At 34.1% G+C, this 21,812-nt stretch overlaps 1 protein-coding gene across 1 annotated transcript; it reads left to right on the top strand.

The window, feature by feature from the left end:
• The first annotated feature begins 2,647 nt into the window (after positions 1-2,647).
• On the top strand, positions 2,648-6,730 carry LOC145807460 (NDR1/HIN1-like protein 13). The gene is made up of 2 exons (XM_082905669.1): positions 2,648-2,997; positions 5,633-6,730. Exons 1-2 carry the CDS (start codon positions 2,773-2,775, stop codon positions 6,482-6,484), a joined length of 1,077 nt encoding a protein of 358 aa, XP_082761795.1. The 5' UTR covers positions 2,648-2,772; the 3' UTR covers positions 6,485-6,730.
• Positions 6,731-21,812: the final 15,082 nt, after the last annotated feature.

Below are 21,812 nucleotides of genomic sequence, written 5' to 3'. Positions count from 1 at the left end.
AAATAAATCAAAAGTCTAGAATTTAAATTGGCAAAATTAAAAATGTATGGTTTATTTTGTTACATGGGCCACAAATCTTGAATTTTTTTTTTATAATTTTTCCAAAATTATTTTACACATTTTTTATTATTTAGTTGAACATAAAAAAAGTAAAAAATATATATGTATATTTTTTTATCATAATCTCCAAAATGACTTATCAACAAAAATTTGGCAAGTCAATTTTAAGAAATTAATTTCCAGCTCTGCCCTTTCAACTAAGGTTGTGCAAAATATTATCAAATCCACCAAAATAACCCAAGCCTTATCTATTTATCTGCTAATTGTAGATTAAATTTTGAAATTTATAATCCGCATTTGAAACCACTTCGTTTCGTTATGGTCAACACATATTTTTTTTTAACCTTTAATAAAATATAAGAATAAATGTTGAGACCCCTTTGGGGGTCACCCCCTTGACCCCTTTAGTTTTGATTGGTCAACTTTTTTTTTTTTTTTTTTTTCTTCTCACTCAATCCCCAACCTTCATGTGTGTGAGGGGGTTGTGGGGATGAGTGTTTTAAGGGGGTCTAAATCAATGCCCAATATCAAAATAAAAATACAGAAATATTACAGACCCCCCAAAAATACAATCCCCACAACCACCCCTCACTCGTGATTGGTCCACATCCCCCCCAAAAAAAAAAACACAACACATGATTAGTCCATACATCATTGGGGGTTCCCATTTTGGGGTCTCAAGTATTTTCCATAAAAATAAGTGAGAGAGAGAGATTTAAGATGTGAAATTAGTTTGTGTTATATATATAAAAAAATATTATGTAAGTTAGGGATGCTAGAGAGCTCTAAATCTAGAGCTCTAATTTGAGCTCTAGTGATGTGTTCAAGCAATAAAAAAAAAAAAAAAAACAAGGCAAGGCACAAACATCACATCAGAATGGGTCCCACATTCCCATTAGAGCTATTAGAGCTCCTATATTAGAGCTCTAAAGCATTTTTGTGTTATATATTATGAAAATGCTAAATAATTATTTATGAATATTCTTCAATCAACTAGCAAATTGAAATCATCTCAAACTACGATTTGGTTATTTGCTAATTTGTTATTCATGGTTTGATTTATAATTTTACTTTTAAATCACTTGAACCGTATTACGCACACTCTTGCTCTCAACACAGCAATCTTTCAAAAGATAAAAAGGTGGAGTAATTATGCTATCTTTCAAAATTTTTCCGTTGGTAATGTGCCCAACCAATAACAAAGGTCTAAATAAATATATGATCTTAATAATAAGGAAATATTAGACAAATTATAACATTTCATGGCCGGACACATGAACACATATTTTTTTAAGCTTACTAAATAATTTCTTAAAAGAGTGGCTGTTTATGGACTTCCATCCAAAGCATACAATTAATATATATATATATTTCAATTGTTAGCGAAACTAAAAAATATAAAGAATTTTTTGTTTTGAGCTGCACAATCAATATACACAAAAAATATTTTTGATTGTACAATACAAAGCCTTAGTGCAATATAATCTTATTTTGGGTATAATGTGTATCAAACTTACTCCTAAAAATATTCTCATATGTAATATATAAATTTTTGTTTTTATTTTTTAAAACTGTCCACTAATAAGCAATTTTCCCCTTGAAATTTTTGAACCGCCAATGATTGTATGTATTACATAAATGGAGAGCAAAAGATGAAGCAACCAAGGTAGGAACGCTTACGTTAGGGCTGAGCAAGGAATTCGTAAAATTTGTAATCCGATCTAGTTCAGTCCAATTTGATAAGTTTGGATTGATTTTTTGAATCTGTGGTTCGGTTCCGGATTGAAGAATTAAAAATCCGTAGTCCACGGATTGGTTCTGGATTGAACCCACAGTTCCGGATTGGAATCGATCCGGACCGTATACAAATAGTCCATATTTTATTATACATCCTCCCCCATAGTATCTTATCTTATTCTATATAAAACCAAAATTCAAACCTAAACCTGTATAATATCTTCTTTTGTTACTTTTGTTTGTTAGTTTTTAGTTTTAATTTGTAATGGTTTAAATACTTATGGTGAAACCAATTTTTTTATGATTGTTTAAATTCTATAATAGTATGTCGCTATCATAGAAAAATATGTTGCTATTGTGGAACTACTATAGCACTATGTTTATGTTTTTATGAAATTATAGTGCTTTTTTTTATTATTTAATTATGTGAATCCGTGGTCCTAAACCGATCCAATCCGTGTTTAAATGGATTGGTTCGGATTGGATTCATGATTTAAACGGATTGGACTGGTTCCAATTTTTCAAGAACCGTAGATAACGGATTGGTTCTGGTTTTATCTCAATCCGATCCAATCCGGACCATGCTCACCCCTAACTTACGTTGTGTTTAATTAAGAGATTTGAGAAAAAATTTAGAGAAAAAAAATAAATAAAATGTGAATAAAATAAATTTATATTTCATATAATTTTACACATTTTTTTTTCTTTTATTTTTCAAATTCTTTTCAATTCGGTTAACTAAACACAACATGAAGGGTATTTTGGTCTTTATAAAATAGGAAAGCCGTGTCCGCCAAAAGGTTGTTTGTTTGTATGTTTTTTGTTCCACCGATCAAGCAAATACCAACAAATAGTGATTAAGTGAGAGAGAATTGGGAAGCTCTGCATGACTTTTTTTTTTTTTTGAATTGTGTTGTTGTGTAATTGTTTTTTTGCACAGAGAGAGAGAGAGAGGAGAGTTCCCATATCTTGACAATGAAGAATGAACTGTACACCATTTTTTACTCGTTCTTCTCAATCCCCAACCACTCTCCTCCCTCATCTAACTACTATATATCTTACATTATCTCTCTGAATTGCTCAACATTTTCTCTCTCTCTCTCTCACAGACCCTTCTATATCTCTGAAACCAAAACAAAAAACAAACACCACCACCACATAGACAAAAGTTTGTTCTGTTTCTCATTCTTCTCATTTCAGGTAATTTAATCTTCTCTCTCTATATATATCTTTTGTTTTTTTGAGATTCATCCTACATTTCTACTTCAAGTTCTTATTTTTCTTCTTTTATTTTGGATTTTAGGAACCCTTCAAAGCAATAGCTCAAGAATTAGTACAGTTAATTAGGAACCCTTCAAAGCATATGGCTCAAGAATTAAATATTTTAGCTTGATGGATTTGTTGATGTGCAATCTCAATTCCAAATAAGATAAAGAAAAAAAAAATGATGAGAAGACAAAAGATGGGAGAGATTGCTACTAAGTAGTTTGAGAATGGTTATTTTATTAATGTTTTATTAAAACAATATGTAAAAAAATGGAGAGTAATGTGATAATTTGTAATATTTTTTAATTTTTTTTAAAAAAATAACCTATTAACAATCTAGGCCTAAGTATTTTTTCTCAAACATGACTAGTTTTTATAAATTTACACGATAAAGTATTAAAAAAAATGGAAAATTTATTATTTGAATTAGACTTATTCTAAGTAGGATTCAGTCACGTCAAATTTTAATTTATATTTCACATTACAATTTTTTTTTTTTTTTACACTTTTTCTAAATTCCTTTCACTTTCAGGCTAGATTATTACAAGTATGTGCAATAACAACCTTGATAAAATAATGGTATAATACTAACAATTGATATTAATCATGATAATATACATTACATTACATGGATGACGCTTGTCAATTCACTGCTTGGACTAGATCGTGGAATTAGACTTTTAGGACTCAGTCTCATTTTAATTTTTTAAATCATTAATCTTGTCAATTCTTGAGCACAAATCATCTATTTTGTTATATTTGTTTTTGAAAAAATTGATAACAAATATATTTTTTAAAATAAATTGTTAATTTTTTAAAAGATAAATATAATGAATTGATATGGTGATGATTATCAAAATAAGTTTGATTTTTTTTTCTCCATAAATAATAATCAATTTAAATCATTAAAATAAAATTTATAGTAGACACATGTCTCCAATTCACCAAATAAATTGGAAATCAAATTATTCCAAATTGTATAACGTGCACTCCATTTGTGGGATGGATGCAAAATCCTTTGTTTTTATTTAAATTTTGGGCTTCAAATCTTATGCCTGTCTGTCTCATTTTTTGTTTCAATCTTTTTGTTTTCATTTTTGACTTCTGTTTTTTAAAATCATATAAAGCATATGTAGGAATATGAGATATAAAGCAAAGAATAAGGCAAATAAAGTATAAATTTTATTTGTAAAATATGTTAGAGTGAATTATATTAATAGTCACTATAGTTTGGGACTTGTGTCACTTTGGTTCATGTCTTTTCAATTGTGACATATTTGACCATGAATTTTGAATCTTGTTCCAAATAAGGATAATTGAAGATATCATTATAGGGACTATTAGTATAATTTATCCAATAGATTATATAAAAAATAATCAAAAGTGAACAATCAAAGTATAAAATAGAAAAAAAAAATTAAATTAAAATATAAGAGAAAAATTATTACTACCTTCTTCTTTTTTTTTAAGTAAATAACTTATTCTTTTGGGATAAAGACGAAAATGGAAATTTAAATCTTTAATTAGCTACGTCGAAAAAAAATTCATAGTGTATATACTGAATCAACTGTGACATTTTCCCTAACAAAAGCATTATGACTGTTGGAATTTAGACCGAGTTCAATGGTGTAAAGATCGGCACAAACCCAACCATCCTTGTCACACAAATAAATAAATAAAATCATCAAAATAAAAATAGAAAATTGTTAAAAACAACCCTAAGAGTTGTTAAAAAATTGTGTAATATATATATATATATTGAAATGTGGAAAATAGTGTATTAAAATTATAAATATTTTGCCATTCAATACATCTTAATGACAATCCTGTCATTAGTAAGATCCGTGGAAATATAGTTGCCAAAAAAAGAAAAAATGGAAATATGAACAAAAATTAAAAGATATATAGGTAAATTATCTTTCTACACTATGAATTATTTATATTTTATTTTCATAAACTTCAAAACGTAACAGTTAATTATTTTGAATTATTATCTTATTACACTTGACATCTTTTGTTTGTCTTGAAATTTAAACGAAATCAAATCATATACACATGACACACTTAATAATTTTTTAAGATAATAATATTTATTATGAATTTTTTAAAAATAATAATATACTTTTATGTAATAATTTTATTTGTACTTTTGCAAACGAGTCATAATTGAAAAAAATTATCCAAAATAAAACAAAACAAAAATAGAATGAATAATTTTAGGCATTCACCTTTATCTATCTCGAATGAGATAGTGTAATTATGATTAAATTTTTATATATACAGTTTATATATAAAATAAATCTAAATCGATAATTTTGATTAAAATCAAGATAGATAAGGGTGAATAAGATAGATAAGGGTGAATTTGGAACTCACATAGAAATGTGAAATGGAAAGAGGAAACTGCTCGAATCAATGAGAGCAAAAGTCGCGTTAGTCTTGCACGCGGTTTCATTACACACACACACACACACACTTTCATATATATGCAAGCACACAACAATCTCACTCATCTCTTCTATTTCTTCATCTAACTCTTCAAGCATTTCTCTCTGTATCTATTTTTCAGAGCGTAGCTTCGAATCGATCTCATACATCAACAACAATGGCCGATCGAGTTCACCCCCGAGACTCTCCACCTTCCTCCGGCGAAGCATCAACGACGTCGTCTTCCGCCCATCGCACTGATCTCCCACTGAAGCCCTCCCACCCCGTCCCCGAGAAGCCAGTCCCACCACCGGCAACTTACGTCATCCAAGTCCCCAAAGACCAGATCTATCGCTATCCTCCGCCGGAAAACGCCCGCCGCATGCAGAAACTCGCTCGCCGGAAGCCCCGCCGGAGCTGCTGTTGCCGCTGCATTTGCTGGTCCCTCGCCCTCCTCCTCCTCCTCATCTTCCTCCTCGCTGCCACCGCCGGCGTCCTCTACCTCATCTTCCGCCCCCAAGCCCCCAAATACTCCGTCGACAACATCGCAATCAGCGGCTTCAACCTGACGTCACTCTCCTCGATCTCGCCGGAATTTGACGTCACTATCCGAGCTCAAAACCCTAACAAGAAGATCGGAATCTACTACGAGACAGGAAGCTCCGTCAGCGTCTATTACTCCGACGTCGATCTCTGTAACGGAGCTTTGCCGGCGTTTTACCAGCCGTCAAAGAACTCAACAGTTTTCCAGATGGCGTTGAAGGGGTCGAGCATTCTGTTAAAGAGCAGCGTTCACTCGGCGTTGGTGGCTCAACAGAAGAGTGGAACGGTGCCGTTTAAGTTGAACCTGAAAGCTCCCGTGAAGATCAAGGTCGGTGCCGTTAAGACGTGGACGATCACCGTTAAGGTCAAGTGTGACTTGACGGTGGATAGTTTAACGCCGGCGGCAAAGATTGTTTCCGAAGATTGCAAGTACAGTGTGAAACTTTGGTAGAAGAGTTGTTTAGGTGGTCTGTTTGGTTGTAGAGAACATAGTGCACAAAGATTTAGTACTACAGTGGGTGATATAAGTTTGGGGGTATACTCTGTTATTGTTGTTACAACATTTTTTTTCTTTGGTTCAAATCTTCTGTGTATTTTTTTTTTTTTTAGATATATACACCATGAGGTTGTTATTATTTTATATATTTTTGTAATAATTCCCACATTATTTTGAGAGTAATTTGGGTTCTTCACTTCATTGTACTCCCTAATTTGTCAATTTGGTTATTATTGCATTATGTTTGGATTAAAAAGATTTAAATTATGATACAATAAAGTGAGGGTGTATGAACCTCCAGCCTCTAATCATTGACTTGTTAAAATTCGGTTTGAGCCTCTAACTCACCTAATGCTATTAGATTTAGCCATTGACTTGTTAAAATTGGTTTCTAGATGAAAAAAATTTGTTCAAATTTAAACATAGAGACTTTAATTTGTATTTGAGATCTTTAAAACTTAATTCTTAAATTTACTTATAGTGATATGAAATAATACATGTAAATTATTTTTTTAGTTTAAAACTCAACCATGCGACTCAACCTTTCACATTATTTGCCTTCAATTTAAGGGTAATGTTTCAAAGTCGCTAGAATTTTTCTTTTTAGCCCTCATAATAGAAATGGTCTTTGCATTACAATATTTATATTTTACTTAAAATATCTGGCTTTTAATTTTAATTCTCAAAATGGAAGCATAAGAGTTGAAATGTGCATATTTTTATTTTATTTAGATAGAATGATATGTCTAATGTATCACTTAACTAAAACAAAATATCCATTGCCGAGTCATCGAAATCTTTAAAAATATCATGTTATTTTTTTCCCTTCTTTATCAAGGAAAAGGATCATGTGATTGATAATCCAACACAGACAATAAATAGAGGAAAGTATCCCAAAAAAAAAAAATATTTAAGATACGTGTTTTATCTATTGCAGAGAGCTTTTTCAAATATTATACAATGTTCATACATTTTAATGTTATTCACCAAAGACATATGAGAGTTCTGTACACAATAATTAGGACCCCTTCTATATCATTATAGATGAAATTATTGTAAAATAATTATATTTATATTTTATTTTATTCACATTTCTAATCAATTAAAACGAGTACCTTGAATTCTAAAATCTATTGTATGGTTTGACCTTTTCACAAAGTTATTGGTACAATTAAGATATAAAAGAGGTTACTATTCAAAACAATTAACCATGACAATTCTATACTAATGTAACCATGACAATTAACAAGGACAGGTTCTACTTATACAACAAATTTTTTTTTTAATTTCTTTTTTTATCAGTTCATATAATTTTTTGAATAATTCTACTTACGATCCTACTTTACTCCTTTACACGTTCCATCTCTTTACTGCATTAAAAAAAATGTGATTCCATTACACTTATTATATTACCAAAACTAACTCTAAGACTCTTCAAAACTTTTTCATCTCTTTATACCAATAGTTTTTGGACGGAAAATAAGGGAATGGAGAAAGACGCAACAAGGGAAAAGAGAAAGAAGCAAGGAAGATAGTCAGTGGAGCTCACAACAAAGTGCATGTTCAGTTACACAGTGCTAAACAATTTACATTTCTCCGGTGTTATGTTGCCCAAAAAACTAGATTTCTCTAGCATTTTGTTACTATACATTTACAAAGCCACTTTCTTTCAAACAATGATTTTTAAATTTGTGTCGGGCCTATTGTTAATGATGTAGGCCGAAAGGTACCACATTGAGGTCACTTAAGTTACATTTATAGTCTTTGAATTTTGTTTATTTAGTGGAGATGATGTGTTTAGTGCACTTGTACAGATTTGATAGGAAATACGCAAATTCAATCAAAAAAGAGCGCAAAAGCGGATTAACCGTGTGAAAAGCAAAAAACCCAAGCCAGCCAATTCACCGCACGTGTAGCCAAGCTTCATCGCACGTGCTGGGCCAAGTTTCGTTAATACATTGCTAATGAATTTGAATTAATCTACTGCCTTGTTACTAGACAATTATTTATTTATTTTATTTTTAGCAATATGTTGTCGTTTGATTAGATGATAGCAAGAAATTAATTCGAGGTCACTTGTGAAGTGCTTGTTTGGTGATACATTACTATACCAATTAGATTACTTTAGTATCATGTTGCCAAAATATGTAACACTCCAAATTTCTAGCCCAAATGATAATACAATAATCATGGCTCTTTTAAGAAAAACCAAATATAAATCTCCAAACTTACATCACATGATACAATAGTTCTTTATGCAACAATACATTTACTTCAAATCAAAATAACATAAACAAATAGATATCCCCAAGGGTTTACAAGTTTCCAAGGCTTAGGCCTGGTTACACAAAATGATTATTTAAATCCACACAAATATATCCCTTAGCTTACACACAGAGTCACAACAAAATGAGAGTCTCGTACTCTCAACACACGTTTCCTTACCTTTAGTTAGACGGCATCACCACATCTTTTCCTGCACAAAAATCCCATAGGGTGAGCACAAAGCCCAGTAGGAAATCCTTAACAAAGTATATACATTTTATACAAGTCTCAAGAGATGAAATGCACATGTCATGCTATGCCCTTTTGAAAGAAAATCACATCTTTATCTTTGAAAACCATTATGCTCAATGATGTCATGCAATTTCAATTTTTCAAAACTTAACAATTCATTTCAAGAGCAGTAAATACGACTCTAGTAATCCCTAGGTCGGTGTCTGCAAGTAGACTATATAAGTACTACCAATTTGTCATTTTTACCGGTATTAACCGGAAGGCTCGACACCTATCCGGGTGGATTTTCGGTCTTTCACCCCGGACTCTCAAGCCAACTTATTCAATATTATCTACACCACCTATCAAGACTTACCAATGTATTTACCCCAAAACCATTCCATGAAAACTTGTTTCTCAACATTTTTTTTCTCAATGCAAGTTTTCAAATCAACTTTTAAAGTTTAATGTAATCAAATGAATTGATATGCCAATAACACAAGATGAATATAAATACTTTTATTCCAATTCATCATCCAAGGAATAACAAAATTCCCTCTTCTCAAGTATTCTTAACAATTAGTTATTTCAAGACTATTTCAACGTTTTGAACAATAATTTCCAGAATGAACAATTCTTATATTCCCTGAAATCCATCATTTGTATAAATATAAATAAGAAATTTTCCAAACATCCATTTATTTTGACGCACAAAATAAATATAACAATATCATTCATAGATTTTCAGTTTCTTAAAAAAAAAATCCCCAAATTTTAGATTTTCTCACCAAAACTATACAACTCAAATCTTTTGAAAGAAAACTTTTCAAAATCATCTTTTCTTCAATCAACGAAGATCAAAACCCATAAGATCATTTTAAAAGAACAAGAGACAAACCCATTTTCAAAATCGCTCAACTTCTTGAATCAACAATCAATTTTCAAAGCTATCGAAAGATGATTTCGAAAATCATATAGATCTTGCAAAAATATATATATAACTCTAAGAAAATCCCTACCTCAAGTTTTGAAGAAGAAATGAGATGAAACCCCAAAATTTACGGTGTCGAAACTCGATCTCGACCGCACACAATGAACCCCTCGAGAAGTTACACAACTTTGATGAAGAACTTCGGTCTAACTCCTAACCGATTTGGAGGAATCAAAGAGAGAAGATGACTTCTAGAGAGAGAAGCTCTGAATCTGGAAATTTTGGAGAGTTTAAGACAAAGAGAGATAACTGAAAAAGTGATCTGAAATCTCCCATTACGGACTGATATAACATGGTTCGCTCGAGCGTGAAATACACTTTCCCATAAGCAATTTCGAATGCATTTTGCATTTTTGCTTCGACAAGCTGACCGGGTAGCTCGACCCCTGTAAGTTGACCGGGTCAAAATCAGGATCGCTACAAAATATAATAGATTTGTCTAGTCACCTGTCGTTGTACGTTAAAAGATTTACTTTTTTTTTTTTTTCAAGCATCCATAAATCAAACACGCATCACTAAAAGCATACTTAAAAAGTATCTAGGGGTGTACACGGTCTGAATTGGTTCGGTTCTGAGAAAATCCAAGAACCGAATCAATCCTAACGGTTCTGTGATTTTGAGAACCAGACCAGACCGTTACACTTATAAAACCGGACCAGAACCAAACCGAAAAAATGGTTCGATTTCGGTTTGGTTTACGGTTCCAAAAATTTCTATTTACAAAAATAAATTGTTAATATTAGCAAAATAATTACTCAAACTAATTACATTTAACTCATGATAAAAACTAATAATATTAAGGCATTACTTAATATTACATATATATATCATCCTAATATCATTAAAATTATAAAAAACCAATTAATAAAAATAAAACTTGATATTATATATATATATATCTTTTAAAATTCAGTTTGGTTCGGTTCGAACCGTGGCTTTTTTATAAAATCCATTAACCGAACCGTTTTTACGGTTCTCATATTTCTTAATCCGAAACCGAACCAATTCTTAATAAAACCAAACCAAACCGTACGATTCGGTCTGGTTCGGTCTAGATTATCGGTTTGAACGGATTTTTGAACAGCCCTAAAAGTATCCATAAAAATATTCATAAAAATATCAAATGTACGAGCATGTATAAAAGCATCCATAAAATCTGTCATTATTTGCATTCATCAATCAAACATGTTATCACAATTTGTCTATATCGATAGTTTCGGAAGTTACTACATCAGGGTTGACAAGCGTATAGAATTGATGAATATGGGTAATATATGCTTTCTCCCATCCACTAGCACATGGGTGATGAAAATGAATTCAATTATTTCCTATCGGAAGTACTAAATGACCAAGTTGCTGATAAATCTATAACAAAGACATCAATAAGTAGAATTACAAAATAGGACATAGTAATGATCTAAGTAGGCTCGGTAGTTTATACCTGCACGGAATGGTTTCCATATTTGCAAATCCTATGTAGATATCTCTTTGATCAGATGTCGCAGTCGATACTGATCTAAGTGGCAGAAACGTCAAGCACTATTGTTGCATGAATAAATAATAAAGAATGACTCGATAGTATGATGCTATCAAATGGCCCATGTTGAGCATAGTCATCCAATAATTAAATCCAGAGCCAAGTTCGAAGTAGGATAAGATAGAGGTAAGGTTATCAACCATTTCCTATGAACCAAATAGTTGCACATAATGCACTACATTCGAATGCAGCTCAAGTGTAAGTCTTGGTTTTCTGCTATTACCTCCCACATCTGATGTCTTTATAACAATGACAAATCTAATCTTCTTCCCAACGTCAGAAGCCTATTTAATTAATGCTTGATAGCTATTAAAAATCTAAGGATAATAAATACATTTATACATCAAATTATTAATAAAACTCAATACAAATTAAAAATAAGAAAAGATCGTATTCATAAAAAAAAAATAACAAATCTCGTCTGTAATGAATTTATGATTAGAGTCCACTAATAATGTAGTACTTGCATTGTTACAATCGGTAGAAGCATAATCCTTCCAAGCAAAATAATAATAATAATAATAAAATGAAACTAGAAATACATGATAATGAGTAGCTGAGCAAATTTTAAAAATTCGGCCTTGAGTTACCGAAAATGTGTATTTTATTTGGTAGTTGGTTACCAGACATATATTTTTTGTAATGTGATACTGGACTATTTTATTTTGGTTGATTTCGAAACACTAAACAAAAGTAGGAGAACAGTCTGAAAAAACGAAATAAAAACATACCAAACAAATAAAAAAAACTCACAATTTCACTTTTTTGATGGTTCTACACTACCGTTTCTTCATCCATTACTTTTTTCTATGATCAAAACACTATAATTCTATAATTCTCACTTTTTGAAAAGAGATGTGCAAGAGAGAAAAAAAATTGAGAAATGAAGAAAAGAAATAGAGATTGAGGACTAAGGGGTGTAAAGAGATAATAAAATATATTTAATTTTAGTGTTTTGTACTTAAAGGTAATTTCACACATGAGTAAAATTGGAAGAAGAAGAAAAAAAAAAACCTCATATGGAGGATATAAAGAGGTAAAGTAGTGGTGTAAGTAGACTTACTCCATATTTTTTTGGGTAAAGTACAAATAAACTCCTTGAGGTTTGCTAAAATTATAGACTGCCTCTTGTGATTTAAAAAATTACTACCCTCTTGTTAGAATTTTTTATTTAACAGAATTAACTGAAAAAATGAAATTTTTAACTACTCTCTTATACAATGATTAAATTACTAGAATTATTAATTGAAATAAATTTCTGATTTCATTAAAACTATTAATTAACTCGATAATTTATTAATAAAATGGATTATTTGTTATGAAATTAAAAATTTTAAGGGGAAATAACGTAATTTCTAGAATCACAGACAAAATTTATTTCAAGTAAATTTTAAGGAATGTCTTTATAATTTATCTTTTTTTTTTTACAAATTACTGAACAAAAATTAATAATTCCAATATCGAAAAAGTAGAAAAATAATCATTCTCAAACACATTTATTATTATTTTTCTCATACAAAAAATTAAACTATCACCCAAAAAAAAAAAAAAAATTGTGAAATCCCAAGGCATCCAATAATATTGTGATCCTTATCATAAAGTAATCATAAATTGAGATTGTCCATTAAATGTGATAGTGTCATGTGATATTATTGTCACATATAATATTGTGAAACCTCAATAGCAGTAGACAATAGTACAAACTTAGAGAGAGAGAGACTAAACTCATTTGAAAATCGATAATGCTACGTAGCTCAAATTTTGTGGCTCAAAAGTGGCTTAAATGGCCAAAACGACGTCGTTTTGAGTTGATTTTTTGACTTTTTATTAAAAAATTGTATAAAAAAGTAGAGAGAGTAATGTGATAATTTGGTTTGGCTTTTTGGGTTGTTTTGGGAAGTATAAAATAAATTAATTTTTTTACTTATTATGAAAAGACGTGCAAAAAATAAAAAGATAATGTAACTCAAATAAACTAAAAAAAAAAAAAAAAACTAACTTATAAGAGCATTTCAAATGGCAAATGCTATTATAGCATTGACATTGCCAAATTATGGCAATGAATAGTAGAAAATGATAAAATTATAGTAATGATGCTCCAATAGAGGGTTGTCATTTTTTCCATTTTAACACATAAATTGGTATGTATAGGACGTTTGGGCAGGCAACCGGTCGGACATCCCATACATACTAGTTTCTAGCTTTCGTTATGCAAAAATGGCCTACGAGTGAGAGGGTGGGATGTTATGCTAGGAGGGAGAGAGGAAGGGATGTTTTTCTTGTATGTTGATAGTTATGACAACTGTCAAAACTTGTGTCAAATTTGACATAAGTTTTGACATTTGTCAAATTTAACAACTGTCATAACTTGCCATTGGAGCAAAGTTTATGTAAATTTCTGTCAAATTATGACAATAATAACTCCAATAACTTATTATTAGAGATACTCTAAACCGCTTTACAAAAAACGCCTTTGGCAATTTTAACAAAAAAGTCGCTCTCCAAACAATCCCTAAATCAAAAGACTAAATTACCTATCAATAACCATGACAAATTCGCCATATACAAAGAGACTCTGGCCTCATTTCACAAGTTGATTTTTAAGCCTAAAAAAGTCCCCCCCACTTCACAAAAATATATATATATATAAAATTTAAAAATTCAACAAATAAAATTAGTGTTTAGTATGAGTTGTCAAAAGCTGTCAAACATCGGGTAAAAAGACCATTAATATCCTTAATTTTATACCAAATGCCTTAATTTTGTACCAAATGAAAAAAAGGACATATTATCATGTCAATCACGGTTTTTTTATATAATTAAAAAGCTAATAAAAATAGTATTTTCAAATACATTAATTATTTTTATTTTATAAAAAATTGAAAAAATCTTTAAAAAGGCCAAATCTCAAACCACTTAAAATGAATGGTCACCTGGTCTTTGTTCTCTATCATTTATCTTTGAAGTTAAGCTGGCCATATGTAACCTAGTCATGTGCATAATAAATTCATTACTCGTGTTATATAACTTGGTCCTAATTTTTATTTTTGTACGCTATAATTTTGTAATAGTTTCACTCTGCATACATTGGGACAAAAATACAACTTTCACAAAGTTATAAAGCTCAAAGTTCATTTTTTTTATTTTTTTGCAATAAAATTCAACTAAACAAAATTATAGGGCATAATATATATATATATATATATGTATGTATTAGGGAAAATCGGTCTAAGGTCCCTATCCAACTTTTAGTAATGGATTAGGTCCACAATCTGTTCTTTTGTAGTTTAAGGTCCCTCACCCCATCCCCTCTCCATCTACGTTGTACTGAGCTTGATCACCGTTGGCTCCAAATTCCCAACCCTTGACCAGTTGCTGTCCTCCCTGCACTCAGCTCCTCCGCCAGGGACACATCAATTGACTCTACGATTTGAGCTACGTGCTCTTTGTGTTGCTCTATCAACTGTAAGATGCGATTGTATGCCTTTGCCACCCATTCTCTTACTTCGTTGTCGATGATTGCAGCGGTCTTGCTGCTGTACGACTTCGTCATCTCAAATGTGTCCTCTCTTTGAGGAAATGAGAGAAGACCTACTTTATCGCTGAAACCATAGATCGCCACTTGAGCATAGGTCATCTTGGTCATCTTCTCCAAGTCGTTTTGGGCTCCTGTTGAAATCTTTCCCAACAAAACCTAATTCCAAAGCAAAATCAGATTCATGAGAATTGAAAGATCCAAAATCAGGTTCACCTAGAATGCCGTTCGGATGGATCAGCAGCTGGAGGTAATAGAGTATATAAGTGACAGATCAGAGAAGAACCGAGCCGCTAAAATTTCTCTGGATTGATCTAGAGAAATTTCAAAATTTCTCTGGAGAGGTAATGTTGATATAGCTAGTTATTTGTGTGTTGTGGTGTGTGTGTGTGTGCCGTGTATGTGTGTGACTGTGTGCATGGGTTGTGTATGTGCATGGGTTGAAGCTGTGTGTGTGCGGTGTGAAGCTCAAAAAATGAAGCTGCCGTGGTTGACATTTGAAGGTTGAGAGAATGCAGCTGTCCAAGGATACTCAAGTTCAGCTTGAGAAGATCAAGTAAGCTAAGTGGTCGGATTTGAGTGATGACAGAAAATAGAATTTTTTGGCTAATGTTTTTTGGCTAATGTTTGATTGATCTTCACAGAATGTTTTTGTAAATGAAAGGAACCAACCTGATGAATTCTCAAACCAGAGAAATTCTCAATTGTTATTTTTAATAAACCAGAGAAATTCTCAATTGATATTTCAATAACAAACCAGAGAAATTCTCAGATTTTTCCAGAATTTCTCTGGTTCTGGTAAGTTGCCATTGTTATCCCTTCTAATGTTGCTTACATATTACAATGTGGAATTTTTCCAGTTGAATTCAGTTGAACATTGTTCAACAGAGAAACACTTTCGATTGAAAAATTCAACTGGAAAAAAGCGAAGAACAGATTTGGGTAAGTTGCAGAAATTTTTCCAGATATTACAAACTAAAGAAATTCTCAATTGTTATTTTTAATAAACCAGAGAAATTCTCAATTGTTATTTTTAATAAACCAAAGAAATTCTCAATTGATATTTCAATAACAAACCAGAGAAATACTCAGATTTTTTGAGAATTTCTCTGGTTCTGGTAAGTTGCCATTGTTATCCCATTCTAATGTTGCTTACATATTACAATGTGAAATTTTTCCAATTGAATTCAATCGAACAATGTTGCTTACTGTAGACAAGCCCGCGGGGGACCTCGCTACAGCTCGGACTCAACTTTCGTTAGTCACGGTTCTAAGTCTGAACCAAAGAGTCCAAATCCGACAAATCGTTTTTGAGAAAACAGATTTTTTGAAAGAAGTGCCAAACATGGACTGCTTTGCCAGATACAGAGTCGCCACCTAAATATTTTATTTTGGGAAATTTAGGAAACCCTAACTCGGTGCCAAAAGGCCACGTGTCCGTCATCACCAAAGTTGCCTCGGCTCGGGAACTTGGGTACGATTGGGGAAGGTCACTTCGTGAGCACCCCCGCTCGCCCGGTCATAGACCGGCCTCTACTAACCATGATATCAATTTTTGAAAACATTGTGAGTTCTTATTCCGATTTATTAGCCTAGGTTACTATGTGATGCGCACAGCATACAAATATAGACCGAGTCGCCTGAATTGGAACGAAACATTTCATGCTTGTTTTTTAAAGTGGTTTGCTACCCGCAGGTAGGCTTTAAAACATTTGATGATTTATTCCAATTTAAGTAACCCAACCTTCACCCACAGGCATTCAGGCAGTTATATCAGATAAGCACATAGCCTCATGGTAAGCATGCTATTCATGGCAGTCACTCACACGCATGCAAGGATGCTAAAGCATAAAGCTTACCGAGTACTCCAAGCCAAAATAGGAATTCATTAGAAATTATGCATGATCCTAACTATACAGAAATGCCTAATGCAACACATGCAAAATGCAATTATAGCAGGCTCGGCTATTCTAAGATGGCATATGAAATGTTACAACTATCATGTATTCAACTTTGAAATTGAAAGTACAATGCAGTTAGTATGATGCGCCGAGCCCGGTGCATGCAAAACAGATGAATGAATGCAAACATGCTGCCATACTGTATGCTAATTGAAATATGCCCTAATCTAACCATCATAAGCGGATAAATAAAAGGGAAGAAAGACGTGGGGTTGGAAGACATACATCACACTCACGCACACTTATTACGGTTGTGCCCCCGCGCAGAGGGTCCGAATAAATAATACAGTCCAAATATTACAGTCCCGAATAAAAGAATATTACAGTCCAAAATATTACAGTCCGAATAATGTACAAATTCCTAATTAATTAATGAATTAACTAAGAAAGCAAGTAAAACTGGCGTGCAAGCCAAGGACTGCCTTGCTTCTGATGGATGATGCATGTCCGGGTTGCCGTGCGCGGAAATCCACCGGAATGCCCCAATTAGCCTCTGTTTACACCTATTCTTGAAATGCGTGCCAAGCCCAAAAAAAGTTGCTGATTCTTCGTTTTGCTGCAACAGAGAGCAGGAAAGGGGCATAGCAATGTATTTGCACAGATATATGCATGTCTCGGTCCTCGTGCCACCAATCACGCATACCGAGGCATGATGGCCGAGGAGTCGAAATGCACAACTCAATATAGAATGAATGCACATGAAACTATAGCTAAAACCTAACTCCATCATGGATAATCCGGAGTGTCGGTGACTGGGGAATTGAGACACATTCCGTCACTCGGAGTACGAAACGTACCTCGTTTCCCGTGCCCGGGCTAACTCCTATTCCGGACACGATGCGATATGCATGATATGCAACTAAGATATAATCCTAACATACACAATGCTATGAAAATGAGATGCCTCGAAATGCATGCACACGGGCACGCAAACCGAGAAAATGACAGAATGCAATCTAAGATACAACCTAGTATACACTATGCTGTGAAAATGAGATGCCTCGAAATGCGTGCACACGGGCGCGCAAACCGAGGCGACGGTATATGCAATGCAAGTGACTAAAATGGCATGGAAAAGGTAACATGGACTTATACTAACATGAGAGAGCCTCAGCCACACTCACATAGGGTGCCGAATGATGAGAATGAAGTGCCTCGAAATGCGTGCACACGGACACGCAAATCGAGGCGATGACATACGCAATGCAAATGACATGAAAACATGATATGGGCTTTTACCAACATGAGTGAGCCTTAGCCACACTCACATAGGATGCCGTCGGATAAAAACGAAGTGCCTCGAAATGCGTGCACACAGGCACGCAAACCGAGGTGATGGCAAAATTCGATGTAATGACATGGAAACATGATATGGGCTTATACCAACATGAGTGAGCCTCAGCCACACTCACATAGGATGCCGTCGGATAAAAATGAAGTGCCTCGAAATGCGTGCACACGGGCACGCAAACCGAGGCGATGGCAAAATGCGATGTAATGAGATGAAAACATGATATGGGCTTATACCAACATGAGTGAGCCTCAGCCACACTCACATAGGATGCCGATGGCTGAAAAATGAAGTGCCTCGAAATGCGTGCACACGGGCACGCAAACCGAGGTGATGGCAAAATGCGATGTAATGACATGGAATGGATAGCAATCATTCTAATGGAATTTCAGCACTAAAATATGGGGAAAACAGTCCCGAAATGACATGAAATGCATGGAATTGTCCCGAAATGCGAATTTAGGCACCCGAAATGGCCTATAGCTATGCCAAACATGCACAACATGGACATGCAATGCAAAGACAGAAGCTAGACAGTCCCAAAAAAGGCACTTTCACAGTTATAAACATGGCCAAACAGCAAGCATAGGTATGGCAAAAATGGCATGCAAGAATAGGGGCCAAGAGAGGGGTAATGAAGCAAGTGATATAAGAAAAACCCAAACTGAAAAATTTCCTTCTACAACATTGAAGAGGGACCAAAAATATGAATATTTACAGTATATGGAAAACCTCAAATCAGTATACAAACATGATAGAAATGTGATGCAAAATGAGGTTCAAAAGTGGCTATAACATGAGGTATGCAAAATATTCGCCAAATAGCCAAAGACCCTTAATAAAACATGTATAATGGGCCAAAATAAGCACTTTTTCAGAACTGTAAAATGGCCAAAAACAAAAGCATGGTAGGCTAACTAAACATGCAAGAATGGGGAATAAAAGAGAGATATAACATGAAGTGGCATATGGAGGCCCCAAACCATGAAAGGACCTAAATGAAATATGAAGAATGGACCAAAATAAGCACTTTTTCAGAACTGTAAAATGGCCAAAAACAAAAGCATGGTAGGCTGCCATTGCATGCAAGAATGGGGAAGAAAAGAGGAGTATAAAGGTAGGTACAACATGGGAGTCCCAAATGGTGTTGAGCCCTTCTTCAATGTTGAAGAGGGGCTCAAAATAAGCCTAATATCAGTTTACAACATGCTCAAAAACAGATTACTCATGGGCCAAAAATAGCATGCAAGATTATGACATATAAGAGGATCAATGAAGCAAGTGCATCATGGAGGGCTCAAACAGGGTTGAGCCCTTAATGAAAAGTGAAGATGAGCTCAAAAGAGGGCCCTTTTCAGTTAGGGCCGGAGCTTGAAACAAAAAGCATGTGGGGCTTACAAATAGATCAAGAAAAAGGGTCAAAGAGGAGAAGTGTTACTCACCCTTGAAGACTAAGACTTTTGTTGCTTCTTGGACCAATTTGCAGCTTCTTTGGCCTTTGAGAAGCCTTCCTTGTTGCTGGAAATGAGGTGGTGGTGGTAGAGCTTGGTGGTGTAGAAGGAATGGTGCTTAGGGGCTTAGAAATTTTCAAGGAAATGAGAGGGATAGAGATGGAGTTGTGTATGGATGCTTGAAGAAAATTTTTTCTAACCTCAACAAATGATATAGCTTGCTTGTTATAAGGGCCAAAAAGGGGGTGCAAAGGTGGGGGAAAAGGAGAGCAACTTTCCCCCACAAAATATCCCCCGGATAAAGATCTTTTCTGGGGGATAAAGCCCCACAGCTGTAAAGGGAACAGTGCAAGGAGCTCGGCCGGTCTGGTACTTTTGCTGCAGGTGGCCGGCCGGCCACACCCCCTAGTCGGCCGGCTAGGGGTCAAAAGGGTCAATCAGATTTTCTGGCCGGCCACCAATTGATGGTGTCCTCCTATGTGTGTACAACACAACCCTGTGGTTAAAAGTCCAAGAAAGTGGGTCCAAGGGGTTCAACATTAGCCCGGAAAGAGGGGTTCAAAAGGGTCAAGTGGAATTACTGGCCGGCCACCAACTTTTAGGGTCCTCCCATGTGTGTACATCACAAATATGTGGTTCAAAGTTCAAGAAAATGGGTCCAAGGTGTTCAACATTAGCCCGGAAGGAGGGGGTCAAAAGGGTCAAGTAGCATTAATGGCCGGCCACCATTTTTTAGGGTCCTCCCATGTGTGTACATCACAAATATGTGGTTCAAAGTTCAAGAAAATGAGCCCAAGGTGTTCAACATTAGCCCGGAAGTGCGAAAAACGGGCGCCGGAGGGCGTCGGAGGATGTATAACTGGTTGCTGCAACAATTGCTGGCCTCCCACCCTTCAGTGACCTCCCCGGTGATAAAACAGAGGTACCTGCCAAAAATGAACGAAAACCGTTGCAAAACGAATGTTCGGGGGCCAAAACGCGCAGTTCGGGGTCCCGAAAATGGGCTGTTAAGCACCGAAAGTGGCATTCGGCCACGAAGTGGGTTTCTCAGACCCCAGTGTCCCTCAAAAGGGATAAAATAAGGAGTATGCCAAAAATCAGAATAAACGGAGGTGGTTAGGCGGTCCCGAACCGAGGCACACGGCCAACGGTCCCGAAAAACCGGAAACCGGACTCCGAAATGGGAAAAATGGCCTACGGCCACCAAATGTAGCCTACGGCCACTGAGAGATGGTCTACGGGACCTCTCCCTCCCCTCAGGAAAAGAAACAAAGAAAACCAAGCCTGGTTCGTAAACCGAGGCAAAGTACAAAAGAGGGTTCGGAAGTCCGAAGACAGGGTTCACGGCCGCAACTCTGAAACTTCTGAACGAGCACATTATGCAACATCACCAAGTGCTCAATCAGTGACGTCTGAGTCTTAAGGTCGGTCAAAAATGAGGTGTCTACACTTACCTAATGAATCACAATGATTTGGATGTGAATGAGAAGAAAAGTAGAGAAACTCATCTAGAGAAATTTGGTCCAGAGAAATTTCTCTGGGCCAGAATTTCTCTGACCAATTTTCTCTGCACTGAAATTTCTTTGGACCAATTTTCTCTGCACTGAAATTTCTCTGGATCAAGGTTAAGGGACCTTAGACATTATGAAAATATTGTTGAGGGACCTTAGACATTATGAAAATATTTGATATCCTTTATGCTATAAAATCATAATACTAGGGACCTTAAAAAAAAAACTCTTATGTATTATTATGTAATACAGACTCATTCAAATTTTGATGTAGAAGAATGTGACTAGATAGTGTTGTTTGGGTTTTTTATGAGTTCTATTATAGTGATGTGAATTTTTTATTTTATAAAGCTTTTTGCATTTTCATCTATTAAAAAATTAAATTAATTTGATAATAATAATTATATTATTTTATTATATTATGTTTTATCTTTAAATAAATATACAATTTATTTTTATATCATAATTGTTACTTATTTTTTTAAAAATAAATCTAACAAAATTATTTTA

The sequence above is a fragment of the Camellia sinensis genome, chromosome 14, assembly GCF_055761805.1.
Source record: "Camellia sinensis isolate YWXY chromosome 14, ASM5576180v1, whole genome shotgun sequence".
NCBI classification, from domain to species: Eukaryota; Viridiplantae; Streptophyta; class Magnoliopsida; order Ericales; family Theaceae; genus Camellia; species Camellia sinensis.
The sequence above is the reverse complement of the archived record's forward strand: the minus strand, read 5'-3'. Positions and strand labels throughout refer to the sequence as shown.

Coding starts and splice junctions, on each gene's coding strand:
- LOC145807460 (XM_082905669.1), top strand. CDS start 2,773: ATGAAGAATGAACTGTACACCATTTTTTACTCGTTCTTCTCAATCCCC. Junction 2,998..5,632: donor TCTCATTCTTCTCATTTCAG/GTAATTTAATCT, acceptor TCTATTTTTCAG/AGCGTAGCTTCGAATCGATC.